Source organism: Eriocheir sinensis, chromosome 50 (genome assembly GCF_024679095.1).
Source record: "Eriocheir sinensis breed Jianghai 21 chromosome 50, ASM2467909v1, whole genome shotgun sequence".
NCBI classification, from domain to species: Eukaryota; Metazoa; Arthropoda; class Malacostraca; order Decapoda; family Varunidae; genus Eriocheir; species Eriocheir sinensis.
In genome coordinates this window covers 7,960,573-7,976,373 of record NC_066558.1, presented here as the reverse complement: position 1 = coordinate 7,976,373, position 15,801 = coordinate 7,960,573, and the positions used below count along the sequence as shown (strand labels likewise).

Here is a 15,801-nt window from a genome sequence, read left to right as displayed (position 1 = left end):
AAGCACTGCTAATACAAATTACATCAAGTGTAAGTAAACTCAAGAGCAAATAATTTCTCATTTCTCATTTCATTTCACAAATAAATCTGATGAAGCTCCTCTTGTAACCTAACATATTTAGAATTACAATATTGAAGACACGCTGGGATGGGAAAAATTAGTAACCCAGAGACTAGCCCTCAATAACTGCCTAGTAAAGTAATGCTCGTAGGTAAAGTGGGGAGCATACGATACTGCTGCGCGTTGCATCGGTGCTCATTTCCGCCTCCTTCACCTTTTGAGCCTGTGGTGGACTCGTATCCACTAAGGACCACTAGCGCGGGGACACTTGGCCCTACGCCATTCAGATTCCCACAATTTACCTTCCCCGAGATTCCCCAGGTACCCGTTTATCGACCAACCAGAAAGGAAGGATGAACAGGAGCAATAGCTGGGTGGGCTGTGCGCCGAAGGCACCTAATCGGGCTCGAACCGGTGCCCCGAGCAGTGGAAGGCGGTCACAGAAACCTCTCAGCTACAGAGACGCAGAGGCTGGGGTGTCAAGAGAGAAAACCCATTTTAACTCTCACTCTGGCCGGGTATAGAACCCAAAATTTCTTTTCAACCGAAAAATTTCGGTTGCGAGCAGAGTGCCAAGTGCCCCTCAAAATTATTTTCTAGATCCGCCACTGCAGTTGACATCCATATTTTCATCATACCTGCGCTTTGCCTGACATACTTTTTATTTCTTTGCATGGTTTCATAACAGTGTTATTTTCGGACAAATTTTGTACTTTCGTGTGCATGGACAAGTTTTTTCTTTTAAAGAGAATGTTAGATTTCATTTAAACTACGATTCTTCGTGAGGTAAAGCTACATTACATTACAAATGTAGTGTCGCTTTATCCCAAAGTGAGTGAAGTCATTCTGCTGCATAATTGATTTTTTAAAATGCTCATATTTCCTTACGAAATTTACCATTTCAAAGTTTGGTAACAATATTTTAATCTGGCATATACATTATTAGCTCTAGCGCTGACGAATGCACCAAAGTGTGGCCACAAAAACTTATATGTTCTGCAACATTGCTGGCTTGACTATCCTGAGTTATTAGAACAAGGTCCAGTGTCCTATTGTTTTTAGTGTGTCCTTCATCACTTAGATGTTAATCTAAAAATCTGAGCATTCTCTGACATTACCCAACTCTACCAGAGAATGGAGTTATTATATGCGGGAGGTTCATTATGAAATCAGTGAGCCAGGGTTTTGAAGTGTTGTTGCAAATAATATAGATTTCGTCATAATCGCGCAATCGTCCCAGAGGCCTAAACACGACGAATATGTTCATTTAAAAAAGTGAGGCCGCCGTGCCCTGGCGGAGATCTCGTCCAGCCTAAACGTGATATCTGCGGCTCCCGTTCTTGGATAACGGCAGCTTCGCCTCGGACGGGTAATCCCCACAAAAGTCAATCATCTGTTTCCGAATAACGGAGTTGATGTTGATGCACAAGTCTGACATATTTTAAGTTTTTATGTTTTGTTAAGGTTGAAGATTCCTGTTACTCTTTCTGCTTTATGTTGACTAATTATTCTACTTTTCCTGCTAGATTATTGTTAAGATTTCAACTCCACGCTTATGCCTTTTTTTTTTTTCTACATCAGAGGACACGGCTCAAGGGCAACAAAAAGGGTACAAAAAAAAAGCCCGCTGCTCGCCGCTCCCATAAAAGATAAAAGTAAAGAGTAGCCAAAAGAGAGGTCAATTTCGGGTCAAGAGGTGTCTTGTACACTCTTCTTGAAATAGGTCAAGTCATAGGCAGGAGGAAATACAGAAGAAGGAAGGCTGTTCCAGAGTTTACCAGTGAAGGGGATGAAAGAATAGAGGTGCTGGTTAACTCTTACATAAGGGGTTTGGACAGTATAGGGATGAGCATGAGTAGAAAGTCGTGTGCAGCGGGGCCGCGGGAAGGGGGAAGGCATGCAGTTAGCAAGTTCAGTAGAACAGTCAGCATGAAAATGTTTACAAAAGCTTAGTAGCATAAGAGTATGTCCGTCAGGCAATCCTTTAATATCTGTCCTCCTAACCTCGCTTTGAACCTTGACGTCCAATTTAACAGATTTCTGCTCTTGCAATACAGCCAAGTTACTTACAGAATGCTTGATATTCATTGTAGAGTCTTAGGAAAGTGTGTTTGGTCCTTTGCTGTTCGAGATTTATGTACAATGGCCCTGTTCAACATAACTGAGAAAAATTTGTTTTGCTGCTGTAGATGTTACTCACTTATCCTCTCCTGTTTTTCTTTTATTGTGTCAGTCTGTCTCTTGAGACCTTGAACAAAGATCTATCTACTCTTTCTAACTGGTGTTATGAGTAAGATATAAAGTTCAATCAAATGAAAACTGAAATTACGATTATCGGGTCTCGCTTTTCAATATCTGTTGATACCACGATATTTATAGATTGTTCGTTATTAAATGTATCCAGAGATTACTATTCATGGTTTCACTTTAAATTCAAAGTTAGCATTAGTCTGTCGCTTTCGTTCTGCTATAAAGATGGGTCAGTGGATCCATTCCTTGCGTCTGCTTCCATCTGCTTGCGTTTGCACTCATTGGACACCACTTCAGCCAAGCGATGGTTGAGTGGAAGCTAGGAGCCAAACGGTAGTTCTCTTTATTACCACATCAGTACAGCTATCACAGGGATAACTGGGAGTCAGGGAATGCTATTGCTTTTTCCTAATCCATGCTGTCTCGTATCACTTATATAGTCCCGTCGTGATTAGACTGACGTCCCGACGTCTCCGCGGTGCAGTAGTCAGCGTCTCTCACTATGAATCTGCAGGGCTGGGTTCGAATCCCGGCCAGGGCAGTCGGCGTGCAGTCCACCCAGCTATTCATTCTTCGTTTCGGGATGGTCGATAAATGGATGCCTGGGGAAATCTGGGGATGGTAAACTGTGGTAACCCGTATGTTACACTGGCCTTGTCGGGTTAAGGGTTCCCTCCCACCCACCAGAGGCTCAAAGGACTAACGTGAATGTAGATGAGCACCGCCGCCACGCGCAGACATAGCCTCTCGTATGATCCCAACTTTTCCGTGCCTCACTCGTCCTGACTCTCGCGTCCTCACTCGTGCTCCATTCTTACTCACTCACCTCACTCCCTCGCTGGACTACACACGTTGGCTCTTAGAACTCCCAATCCAGGGAGGCCTGACCCGCAAACGGAGTAAGCTATAGTCTTGAACCGTCCAGAATTAGTACAATACAGCAACATAGTTTTTTTTATTATCTTATACCACTCAGATGCTTATAATAAATGGAAAACATTCAAAGTCTTCTGTTGATTTCTCCGACTGTTTGTTGCTTGTCCAATTGCTTTCAAAATTTCATGCTCTCTGTCCTTGAATACTGCTCACCAATCATGTCATCTGCGGCTGCATGGCACTTGGCACCAAGGTAAAGAGAAGGGGAGGTAGGTTTACACCGGCCGCTCCGCGCAGGGTATGACGTCACGTGAAATAAAGTTGTGGTAGAGTAGATACCCCGCGCTTGACTGGCGAATATGGTCGGCACTCGGCCGCCATATTGGTATGGCAAATCTTAGCGCGGACGTCTAAAGAAACGTGTAAATTTAAAGTTAATTAGAGAATGACAGGTAGCCTGGTCTATACTCAGTGATGGAGAACTAAGGTCTGCGACCAACACCTGATTTTATACCAGTGTTTATTCCTTTTACGGCATGTGACGGCTACACACAAAGCCAACAGAATCTTCTCGAGAATAAGTATTATTTTTTATATTACCTATTTCCATCCATTTATTGATCTCTTGGCAGCCGATGAAACCGTATATTACCGTTTCCTCTCACCGAAACTGATCGATACCCGCGCACAATACAAAAAGTTGGCATATTGAAAGAAATTACTCTTACTTTAGCTAAGTTTCCCATTGATTGAGCGAGGAGCTCAGGTCAGGAGGCTGGTGCGCGCGACTGACCTCTCTTCCATGCCCGGACCCCTCAGTCCTTCTTACAGGTGACGTCATGAGCAGAAGAGACAAATTTATGTACCTCACCCCACCCCCCACCCCCCCCCCTGGTGTATGTTATACAATATTCAGTTTAATGCATATCCTTTGTGCAGCGGTGTTCCACATTTATTAATATTATCTAGACCGGTGGTTCTTGAAGTTCTCCCCTGGCACCCCAAGCCACGTCAAATCAGAATCACCTCTAAAATTTTAGCAAACTTAGACATATTTTGTTATAGTCATCTAAAGGAAGGAGAATGGCTCTGGACATAATTAAATTTCATATTTTTGGTTACCATTTCGTTAGTTACCAAACTCTGTACAACAGTGTACATTTCTTTTTAAGGTACATTTTTGGACTTCAACATGAACCAATTGTAATACCTCTCGGGGGTATTGAAGCACTGCTTCAATAAAACACATGATCCAGACCAACTATATATTTTTAGGACATTTGTTCTTGCAACTGCCAGTGAAATATTGTACATCCCAATAACAGAATTAATTTCCCAAGAGCTCTGTTTGCCTAGAACACTTTGCATCATGACGTGCAATCACTGAACGTTAACAAACGTAAATTCCTATCTACTGCAGCGATAATGTAATCGTGTATTATTAACGCTGTCTGTGTTGCTCTTATAATAAATCACATTTAGCTGAATGTCTTTATTTTCTCATGTTTGTTTCTCGCTACTTGATCCTCTTATCTTATTTCAACTGTCTGTCTGTCTTTGTTCTTGTATCCTGAATTTTGTGCCGGGTGTCTCGGAGGTACAGGCTTTGTACCCCATAGTTTTGTGCTTCTCCGGCCCTCCTTACTGAACTGATTAATAATAGTAATAATGATGATAATAATAATAATAATAATAATAATAATAATAATAATAATAATAATAATAATAATAATAATAATAATGATATTAATGTTACTTGCTGAAAAACCGCCTGTACATAAGATATAAAGCTTGCCAGTTTTTTTTATCAATGAGGGTTTTTTATGCTTGCCAAGTGTTTTAACAAAGCTACATAGGTACTTAAGTAAGCACTTTTTACGTAAATTTGTAGTGTAATACTTCAGTCAATAAAAAAATATAAAAAAAGACACTGGTATGGAGTGTGCCAGTTTCCTTCGTCTTTTTAGTCACTTGAAAGTTATTACATTTTGTTTTAACTTTGTTTTCATGTGAAAGCTACCAACGTAAGGCAGCAGATGTTTAGATTGGGGATCCATTGACATCAAAAGATAATTACTGAGCCGCCTTAGACAACCAAAGCATGGCGTTTCCTTATTCTTGTTAATTGAAGCGACGTATGCTTAACAGGACTGGCCGGCGTCTGGCAGAGGAAGACGGCGACAGTGACTTTGTAAACAGGAAGGTGATAACATGGCAACATGACAGCAAAGATGACCGGGTGAGAGGTTATCTGTATGTTGTTGTTTTTTTTCTGTTTAATAGAAGTAGAATCTTTTGGTTTGGTTTGACTAATTACCATTGGGAAGGGTAAAGACTGGTAATTTCTGGACATAGACCCGCAAGTCAGGGGGGCGAGCAAGGAGAATGTATAGTCCTTAGAAGCGAATGGCTCTGGCTGCATCCCACTGGAGTGAGATTGATGTTTAGCTGCAATTATATCCACTAAATGTATAGTATTATTAGGCACTTGGATTGCTTCGTTCTTCAGGAAACATGAAAGCTTAATAGCTGCCTGTTGTTTGCGCTCATCTCCATCACCTCTGCCAGTGAGCCCGTGGTTGGTAAGAACTATTAACCCGCATGCAGAGTAAATCTGATATTTGAGTTACCACAATTTACCTGAAATTACCTCCCCCAGAGATCACCAAGCACCCATTGATTGACCAGTCCAAAAGGGAGGCTAAGGTAGGCTGCGCGCCAACCCGATTAGTAGCTTGGCTCCGCCTCCAGAATGAAATAGATAGCCCGCCTATTATTGCTAAGAAGCCAGGGTTCGCATACCGGCCCGGGCGGTCGGTGTGAAGCACACCCAGTTGTTCATCCTTCCTTTCAGGTTGGTCAATAAATGGGTACCTGGGGAACCTGGGGAAGATCAACTGGTAGCCGGGATGTCACACTGGCCATGTGTCCCGGCGTAATGGGTAATTTCCTGCCACAGGCTCACTGGTCAATGTGACGAAATGAGCTCTGAAACCACACGCAACGTAGCGTATGCCCCAACTGTACTTTACCGTGATTAACTTAAGCACCACACCACGAAGGTATGTAGATGCCTAGGTATCTATCAGTCGGTAGGGGCAGAGCCGTAGATAAATACCCACATCTACGATGTCACGGTTTAGAACAGTGACTAGTGTTTTCCTCGCGTTTAGCTTGTTTCCTAGTGTTAGGGTGATTAGGCAGATTTTTTTCGCTTCTCTGTTAGGGTCAGCATGCGTCAGCCTTTGGTTAGTCACCATGATGGGCGCGCCAGTCTGAAGACCCAGTCACACTGGCTTTACGACCTACTGACGACATCCGGCGACCTGCGGGTCGCTGGAGGTCTCACAAGGTCGTGCGTGCGATCTTCATGTGTCTCTCTGCCGTGCGACCGAAAAGGACGGCTGGAGGTTTTAGGTCCTGCTCCAAAACCTCCAGCCGACCTCTCAGGTCGCTGCCGGTCGTAAAAAGGGTTGCCGTCCGGTGGCCGAATGAACTGCGTCTGGGCGGCAAGCGGACTGCCACCGGTGGCCGACAGGTGACCATTAACGTTGAACGGCGACCGGATGGAAAGCGGACGCCGTCTGGTTGCCGTCAGATAGTAGGAGGTCACTGATGTTCCCCTTCCACTTTTCATGTCATTGACCGTGGTCAACGCCCGGCCTTCCAGCTTCCAGCACACGGCGAGATGTGCGGCGACCGGTGGTAGATCAAACTACCCTTGCCCGGAAATGAGGTACATTCCTGAGCAATGACGTGCCACGCCCCTCAGCCCGTCCAAGCTCCGTCCCGACTCAACCTGCTCCACACGGGCAAATGTGTATGGGTCACCTCTGCCTGTCCAAAATAAATCACTGCAGGACATGATGTGCACAGCTGTGGAGCTATTGGCTTTTATAAATTTCAAAAAGAATTGTTAATTTCATCTTCGGATCCGCTCTGCCCAGGGTGATGGAAATGCATTAGAACGAATATAAAGTGACATACATACTAACAGGTTAAATCAAGATTGCTTGGAGCATTTTTTGCATGTCTGCGGCACATAGGGGGGGGGGGGGGGGTCACAAATCTCCGTCTTTCGCTGCAGTGAAGCACAAGCACAATACTTTCATTGCCTTTATTAGTGACTATTTTTTCACAAATAATTTACAGAAATAATAATGAGAAATGTGTAATATAACTGGGTGATTATATTACTATAACACGTCAGCAGCAGGTCGTTAAGGGAGGTCGCCGTCCTCATTGCGACAGGACGCGTACTGGTCTTTGCCGGAAAAAGTACCGCACTACCGGAACCGCACTACTGATTTTTTAGTACTGCGCCCACCTCTGGTGTGTGTGTGTGTGTGTTTTGGGTATTGGCTTAGTGTAATAGTTGTACTACATATTGTACACGCTCGCTTGCCTTCCCTGTGTTGTGCATGTGGTTGAGCCCTGCGAGTGACTGCACGGTGTACCTTACAGCCCCGCAAGGAGAATATCAAGAACCTTAACAGTTTGTGTGAGTTCTGTTGTTTGTGTTGCCGTGACCGTCTGTAGTGAGACGGAGGTGCCACGTGTTGGCCTACATAAGGGTCAAGCTCTGTGTCGTTAACTCTCAGTCTTAAGCTGGCCCAGAACAGAACAAAAACCAGGTAAGTCTTGATCCTGATCTTGATAAATAATGCGCAGGAGACCGTGCAGGTCCATGACACGCATATTTGGGTGGCTGTTGGGGGGACGAGGGAGCCGAGTGTGAAAGGGAGGGAAGTGAATCAAGTGTAATTGTTAATGTTGGTGTGTTGTGGTGACAAGTGAGTGTGTATTTGTTTTCTGAATGAGTCTATTGTACCTCAGTCTAAAATCCGTTGGGGGAGACTGTTCCATGCAGTCACGTATAATGCGTGGAAAGTACGAGTGCTTGTATGCGTCAGTGTTAGTGTGGTACGTTTGGTACTTTTGGTTGTGTGTGTTACGAGTACGTTGACTGTTTGCGTTGTATAAGTATGTATGTGGATCAATGTCAATGTGAGTGTCATCTTGTACATAAGTATTGTAGTGCGGCGACGGCCTGATGAACGAGCCTCCCATAACCCACTTAGCCAGTGGGGTACCTCTTTGGCCGACTCGGTAAGGAGTGGCTCTCCCGTCACGCTGGTCGCGGGTTCAATCCCAGGCAGCCGGGGAATACCCTCACTCTTGATTAATTTCTCGTGTTATTTCGATACACGCAGAGGACGTGTTGAGAAATAGGAAGGATTTAGAAAAGAAGCTCGTCGGGGCATTACAGTGGTGGCATAGCGGTGGGCATCCTCTCCTGCAGCTCTGTTGTTGAGTTTCCCCGAAGGGGTAACAGGTAGGATGGCCCATGCTCCGAGGTTGATAGAAAATGGGAATGTTGGAGGTATGTCTAAAAGGGACATTGTGGAGTTATGTCTCAAAGGGACATTGTCAACACACAGAAATTAATCTACATAGGGGGGAAAGCCGTGTAGTGCGGCGACGGCCTGATGAACGAGCCTCCCATAACCCACTTAGCTAGTGGGGTACCTCTTTGGCCGACTCGGTAAGGAGTGGCTCTCCCGTCACGCTGGTCGCGGGTTCAATCCCAGGCAGCCGGGGAATACCCTCACTCTTGATTAATTTCTCGTGTTATTTCGATACACGCAGAGGACGTGTTGAGAAATAGGAAGGATTTAGAAAAGAAGCTCGTCGGGGCATTACAGTATAAGTCTGTGTGCTTGTCTACGTAAGTGAAGAGGTTCCATGTTTATCTGTTGTTTGATTCGTGTTGTGATGCCAGGCGTTCGAGTGCAGTTGTTTGTAATGAACCTAGCCGCCTTGGTGTTGATTTGCTCTAACCTATCAATGTTTCTGTGTGTGTAAGGATCCCACACCGTGGAGGAGTATTCTAGTGTCTTTGTCTCAAGTGTATTAAACGCTATGTGTTTTATGTCAGGTGTACAGTTATGTAGATTCCTCCTCAGGAACCCCAGTGTTCGGTTGTCTGTGGCACTGATATGGTCTATGTGAGTGTTAAATTTTAAGTTAGTGGAGTGGTGGACATCAAGATATTTGTGTGTGCGCACTGATTCAAGGTCTGTGTTATGAAGAGTGTGTGATGGATGGGGATGTGAGCTCTGGTGAATCTTAACAGTTAGCACTTATCAGGGCGGAAATGCATCTGCCAGGTGCGCTCCCAAAGCTGGAGGGCGGCCAAGTCTTTTTGAAGAAGTCTGCAGTCGTCAGTAGTCTTTATACTGCTCTAAACAGTAAACTATCGTCGGCCCAACCGCATCACATTGGTGATCGTCTCTGGAATGGAGGCACACATCCCACGTACTTTCTCTACTCCTCATGCTAAAAAGCCTTGGTTTAATCACGCTTGTTCCCGTGCTATCAAAGATAGAGAGGCAGCTCACAAATGGTACCAGAGCCTTCGCACTCCTGCTAACCATGATCTTTATATTTCTGCCCGGAATCGTGCCAAATTTATTCTTCGGCTTACCAAAAGCTCTTTCATCAATAGGAAATGTCAAAACCTTGCTTTTTCTAATTCTTCCAGAGACTTCTGGCACTTAGCCAAAAATATCTTTTCCAATTTCACTTCATCTTTCCCTCCTCTCCTTAACCCTGACGGCAGCACCGCCGTCTCATCTATCTCCGCAAAATTCAATGGCGACGGCAGGTGGCTGGCAGAGGCTGAGGATGCTATCAAGAAGCAAAAGAAGACAATAAATGGCACTGGGGCAATACCAAAAAAAAACCCCATAGTTGTGCAAAACCATGAACAAAGCTGACCAGAGAAGGTAAAACCAGAACAACTACTTTTCCCCCTCCACCACTCCAGCCCCTACTACCCCCAACATAAGCCTAGGGACCTGTGGGGAAGCAGGGTATTTGAGGGGGGAAGGCAAAATCACTGAAATATGGGCTTCCAAAATATCCCTAAAAATCCCTAAATTAGGGAAAATTCCTTGGTCTCGAAAGGAAGGAAAATCCCTTAGGTATACTCTTGTAATATATTATAACAACCTAGCAGCCGCTGTGGTCGGTGTGTTGACGAGTGACCCCCTCGACCCCCCTGCTAACCAGGGGGTGCTTTACCCCCCCACAGGCGGTGGCTGAGTCGACAGAGTGACGGCGCCATGTTCAGGAGGATGCGAGTTCAATCCCCCCCCGGTGCCACCAAGCTGGGATTTTTCAGCCGCCGCCGAGTGGCTTAAAACTACCCACATGCTGTCCAGAAGACCACTTATCAACCCGGACTCTAGATTCTAGGATTAAAGATGAGCTCCAGGAGAGCAGCATGAGCCAATGCAGGATGGCACCACTATAAGCACTCACCTGCACCAGAACGGGCTGTGACAACCATCAGGCCCCACTGGGAAGAAGCCTTGGGCCGACCATCAGGCCCCACCGGGAAGAAGCCTATTGGCGCAATAGGCCGTGACGTAAAAAAAAAATGATGCGCTAGAAATCGGTTATTTTGGGCGGGTAAGCATATTTAAACTACTCTAACCAAACTTTATAAAACCTAACCTCTAACGGAGGGGCTTCGTCCCCCTCGACCCCCATGCTAACCAGGGGGGCTGCACCGCCCCTTGACCCCCCCACATGTATGATGCACCGGTAAAACTAGAGAAGTACAACAGTATGTGAGACCTTGGAAAGGTTATTATTCTCATGGATGCAATATTGGAGGCACGTAGTGAATCTCCATATGCAAGTGTTATTTTGAAAGAGGTGCCTACATCCCCTTCTTCAACATTAGCCATTACGACGATAAATGCAGTCACGTCCACATGTTACGTGATACATGATACGTGGCAAGATGAAATGATCAATCTATTCGAATCCGACACAAGGTTTACTCAGACGACGAGCACCAAGGAGACTATGAAGAGCATCGTGCCAAACAGATAAATATTTGGCTTACAAAATCTCAAAGCATCCCCACATATTTAAGCCGGTCGCAGTAAATTGCTATGAATCAGTAACTAAAACCTTAACAAATGTGATGCAAATGCACTCCGCATGATATTTTTTCGGTGTATTACATACACCAGTTAGCTCGATTAATCACAGTAGGGAACCGTGGTTTTGGTGGTGGTTAGTTCGATTAATCCCTGTAGGGAACTCGCTTGCATTTGACGAGGGTATGTGAGCGCATACTGCGATGATCTCTCGCTTAACTGTGCGAATAATCGTGCGATTTGGCCAATATCGCACACTTTCTGCAAACTTTTTGAACATCTCAAAATGTTCGCGAGACGGGCCGGCACTCACAAGTCGTGCGAACTTTACCACGCGACTATTGCAACTAATCGCAGGGACGTCACTACAATGTCGAGCGTATATGCCGATTTCGAAAATTTTCAAAATCGCCAACCATCGCAGAGCGAAATCGCGGATGTGTGATCCCAGCATGAATCCACTGCCTAACTAAGGACTTTGTCTTCGGAAAACGAAAAAAATTAAGCTTTCCTAGCTTCTTACACCTGTTATTGTTATTACACTCATAAACAGCACACCTTGTCATTGTTTACAGCAAGAAACTTCAATCCAGTGGCGCCGCGGCCACACGTGTGGGTCTCCAGTGACATCTGTTTAATTAAATGTGACGTCACAAGCGCGGTGCACTGTGAGAAAAACAAGTGCTTAGCGAGTTATCCTAATATGTCTCTCATCCTTGTGTGTGTGTGTGTGTGTGTGTGGTTAGCGTGCCGGCACCACATCCGGGAGATCCAGGAAGGACGCGGGTTCGAATCCTGGCTGCCACACAGCTGAGATTTTTCAGTCACCGCCAAGTGGCCTAAGATTACCCACATGCTGCCCTGAAGACCACCTATCAACCCGGACTCTAGATAACCTCTCCAAAGAGAGGCTCATAGATGAGCTCCGGGGGACAATATGAGCCAAAACAAGATGGCGCCACAATAAACATTTGCCTGCGCCACAACGGGCTGGGCCGACCATTAGGCCCCACCAGTGATAAAAGCCTAACGGCGCAATAGGCAGTGACGTAAATATATATATATATATATATATATATATATATATATATATATATATATATATATATATATATATATATATATATATATATATATATATATATAATTTAAATCATTAGATATTTTACTCTTGATATAACACTTAAATCATTTTAAATACAATATATTTAATTTTGATTTAAATCATGATTTTTTTTATTCTGATTTAAATCAATTTAAATAATTTGATTTAAATCAAAGCAACCCTGCCTCCAGGTGATAGTGAGAATAATATACTTATTTTTAATAAATATAATATTATAGAGCTTTTTGGGGGATACGATGGTAAAATATATTCTTAGAAATGAAAAATTTTGAATCGTATTTCCTCAGTCATCATAATCAAAATATATTACAATACTAATAAGCCAGTCATATAGTATTTGCCTCCTTTTCAAATATATGCTTGGATATTTGCTACAATGCATTGTTACAGAGATTTTGGAGGTGTAAAGAGACACCACGATTTCCTGCCCAATTGCACACAGGGGGTGCACATGCCACATTTCACACTGGCAGGGTTAATAAATACCTCCTTTGCTGGTCCTACACAACCCACCAACCAGTCTTTATCTTTTAGTTTGTAAGGAGTGTGGTGTCTGATACAGGTTCCTTTGTTTCAGTCACTGAGAGGTCCCCCCCCCAAGATGTAGCGGACAGGATCACAAGTTCCTTAGCTTTGTTGCAGTGCTTGAAGCCACCTTCACTTGCCCTTCAGACCTCTTGGCCTGTTGAAATGCCAGTGACGAGAAGCTAAGTATAGAGAACCCTCTCCCAATCCTTGTTTTGTAATATGAAAAAGCATGGTTAATAATGGTAATACTTTATTATAATCCTCCTGAATGTGTGGCTCTACTCCTGATCCTGTTTTGCCTATTACATGGTACTGAGATATACTCAACTGACACACCAATACCTTCCCAGTGTAGCTATTATAACTCTCAACCCGATCTGTAGGTATAAATTTTCAGCCTGAGGAATATGGGTTTTAAGAGGTGTAGATAGGGACCTTGGCCATACACTCCCTAGACACCTTCCTGCCTCTAACCTGCTCAAGCTCACTGCCTCCAAACCAGTATTTATGCCTGAATACAAGCTCATCACCAAAATACAAAAATATTAGTCTTTGAATTAACAGTAGCTTGTGTTGCAGGCAAGAAATATGGCATCTAGGAAGTGGGTGGCCAAACTCTCCGTTTCCATGGCTCTGCTGACAGTAATTATACTAGTTTGGTAGAAATCCAGCTTTATCATTAACTTAGGTGCAACTCCACCCTGACCTTACCATCATCCTCTGCCCTGCTAACATCAGCTAAATCCTCCCTCACAGAACACAGACACCTACTGCTGCAGCATCACAAACCTCTGTAATGAAACAAAGACTTGCTCCTTAGATAGAATGTGTACCTGCACTGAATGTTAGTTTGCTAATATAGTCCATTCACTTAAGCTGGATCATCCCCACCAGTGACTGGAAAATACTCTCACAATAGCACTGCACATCTCTGAAAGTACATCACTCATGTTTTTGCCTTCCAGACTAGCCATGTTGCACACCTGTCCTAATCTCTACCTCGGCAAACTGCAAAACAGGAGCCCAGATGTGACCACGGAGCCACACTCTGCCCCACTGGTGTTATAGTGTGATCTGCGCCCGCCGCTGTACTTGGGCAATGTTCTCGTCAGTGGTCAGCTGCTCCAGGGTCAACAAGGAAACACCAAGCTGATCATCCCGTGTGAAGGGCTGGGCCATCTGTCTCAGCCACGGCCGTGTGATCTGTGGTGGGGGTTGCAGGTTTAACTCAACAACTCTCAATGATGACTAAGTAAAAAAGTTATAAAAGGATGTGGAAGTAGCAATGACAGAGCAAAAACCCCAGTTCTCAATAATCATGAGACTAATTTCAAGTAGGGACCAAAAATGTTGGTGAAACAGGCCCATTTTACACTAGTACTAGAAATCTGAGAGATGACCAAACAGTTACTTTTCTAGAAAGAGTGAATGATTGAGTTATATGTGCCAGTCATCAAAGACTGTATGACACTCTGGTCAGATGGGGGAAATAGTAAAGGAAAAAAAAGATATGGCAATGTATGCAAAAATACATTGCTAGGGTTGAGGGATGAAAGGTATAAAAAGATGGAGAGTTAGGTTTCAAAGAAGAAAGAAAGTGTTATTATCTACAATGTTTTGTGGTGATTCCACAAGAAAATTCAGTGGGGTTGTGATAACAGTGGGAATAGAGAAGCGAGAGACTGCAAGAGTAGTGCTATAGTCGGTTCACGCAAATCTGAGGTGTGTATCATCGTGCGTTGGCAACCTGCTGTCCCACGGCTTGCCTGATTGTGTGGATAATGTATGATAGCCTACACATAGGAAACTGGGATCAGTTTTAATAATATGCAGGCAACAATGACTAATACTGTGAATTAAAGTCGATTTTCAGTTGTAAAACCTGCTAATTTTCTTGATGGTGGACGGAACCAAGTCTGTTTAATAATCATCATCAGCTATCTTGTAAATTAACAAAACAGCTGCAGTACAAGTAATTTTTAACTCAAAATCGACTATAATTGACAGTATTTGTTATTGTTGCCTGCATATTATTGATAATGATGACTGTTTCCTATGTGTAGGCCATCATACATTATCCACAAAATCAGGCACACCATGTGACAGCAGGTTCCTCGACCCACGGGACATCCTCACCCTCTACAAAGCCCAGATATGACCGTATCTATAGTACGGTGCCCTATGCTGGATGTCGAGTGCTGCCACCCAGATGCAGAGGCTCAACGCAGTGCAGCGACGAGCACTGCGTCTGGTGGAGGCCAGCGAGCACCTGAAGGAGTCGTCTGCCACCGTGACGTCGCTGGAACACCGCCAGGACGTCAGCACTGGTGGTGTGCCACAAAGCCCAGGTGCAGGGGGTTCCCCACCTCAGCAGCTTGAGGCTTCCTCCACGCGTTGCCCAGAGGTTCACCCGGACTGCACTCTCCAGTGACCAGCTTGTGGAGGTGCCTCGATCACACTCCAGACAGCACCAGTGTACCTATACAGCCAGGACCACACGCCTGTGGAACATGTTCACGGCAGCCACTCCTCAAGTGGAAACATGAACATGCAGCAGGTGAAGCTGGCTACTCACAGGTGGCGTGAGAAATACCCAAGTGCGCTACGGGTACAAACGTAAAGTGACAAAGTGACACTAATACAAATTGTTTATCCATGTTTTTCTATCATTTTTGTATTTGTATGTTGTACGTGTGTGCAACAGTGGACAATTAATTTTGTCCCATACACAGGCTCTTGAAATAGTTACACCTAAAAGGTGTAATTTTGAGCCTCCTTTTTTGTACAGAAATATAGTTTAAAAAAAAAGAGAGAGAGAGAAGAGAAGAGAAGAGAAGAGAGAGAAAGAGAGAGAGAATGATGGTTTCACCCACAGCTCTCAGCACTGATATTACGGATCCCAGCTGCCCTACCAACCTTAAACTTCCTCTCACCCCCACAAGAGAGGGTGGACTTTCATCTATTGGTGGATCAGTAGCCATCATCTGCAACCCAACCAGATGGAGC

General features: G+C 44.4%; 1 protein-coding gene across 1 annotated transcript in view; it reads right to left on the bottom strand.

Annotated features, from left to right (window-relative positions):
- Positions 1-13,028: 13,028 nt before the first annotated feature.
- LOC126982373 (general transcription and DNA repair factor IIH helicase subunit XPD-like) overlaps positions 13,029-15,801 on the bottom strand; it is a 53,209-nt gene continuing 50,436 nt past the window's right edge. The window contains exon 16 of the mRNA XM_050834385.1: positions 13,029-13,998. Coding sequence (XP_050690342.1) covers positions 13,858-13,998 — 141 coding nt within the window. The 3' untranslated portion in view covers positions 13,029-13,857. The remainder of the gene's footprint in view (positions 13,999-15,801) is intronic.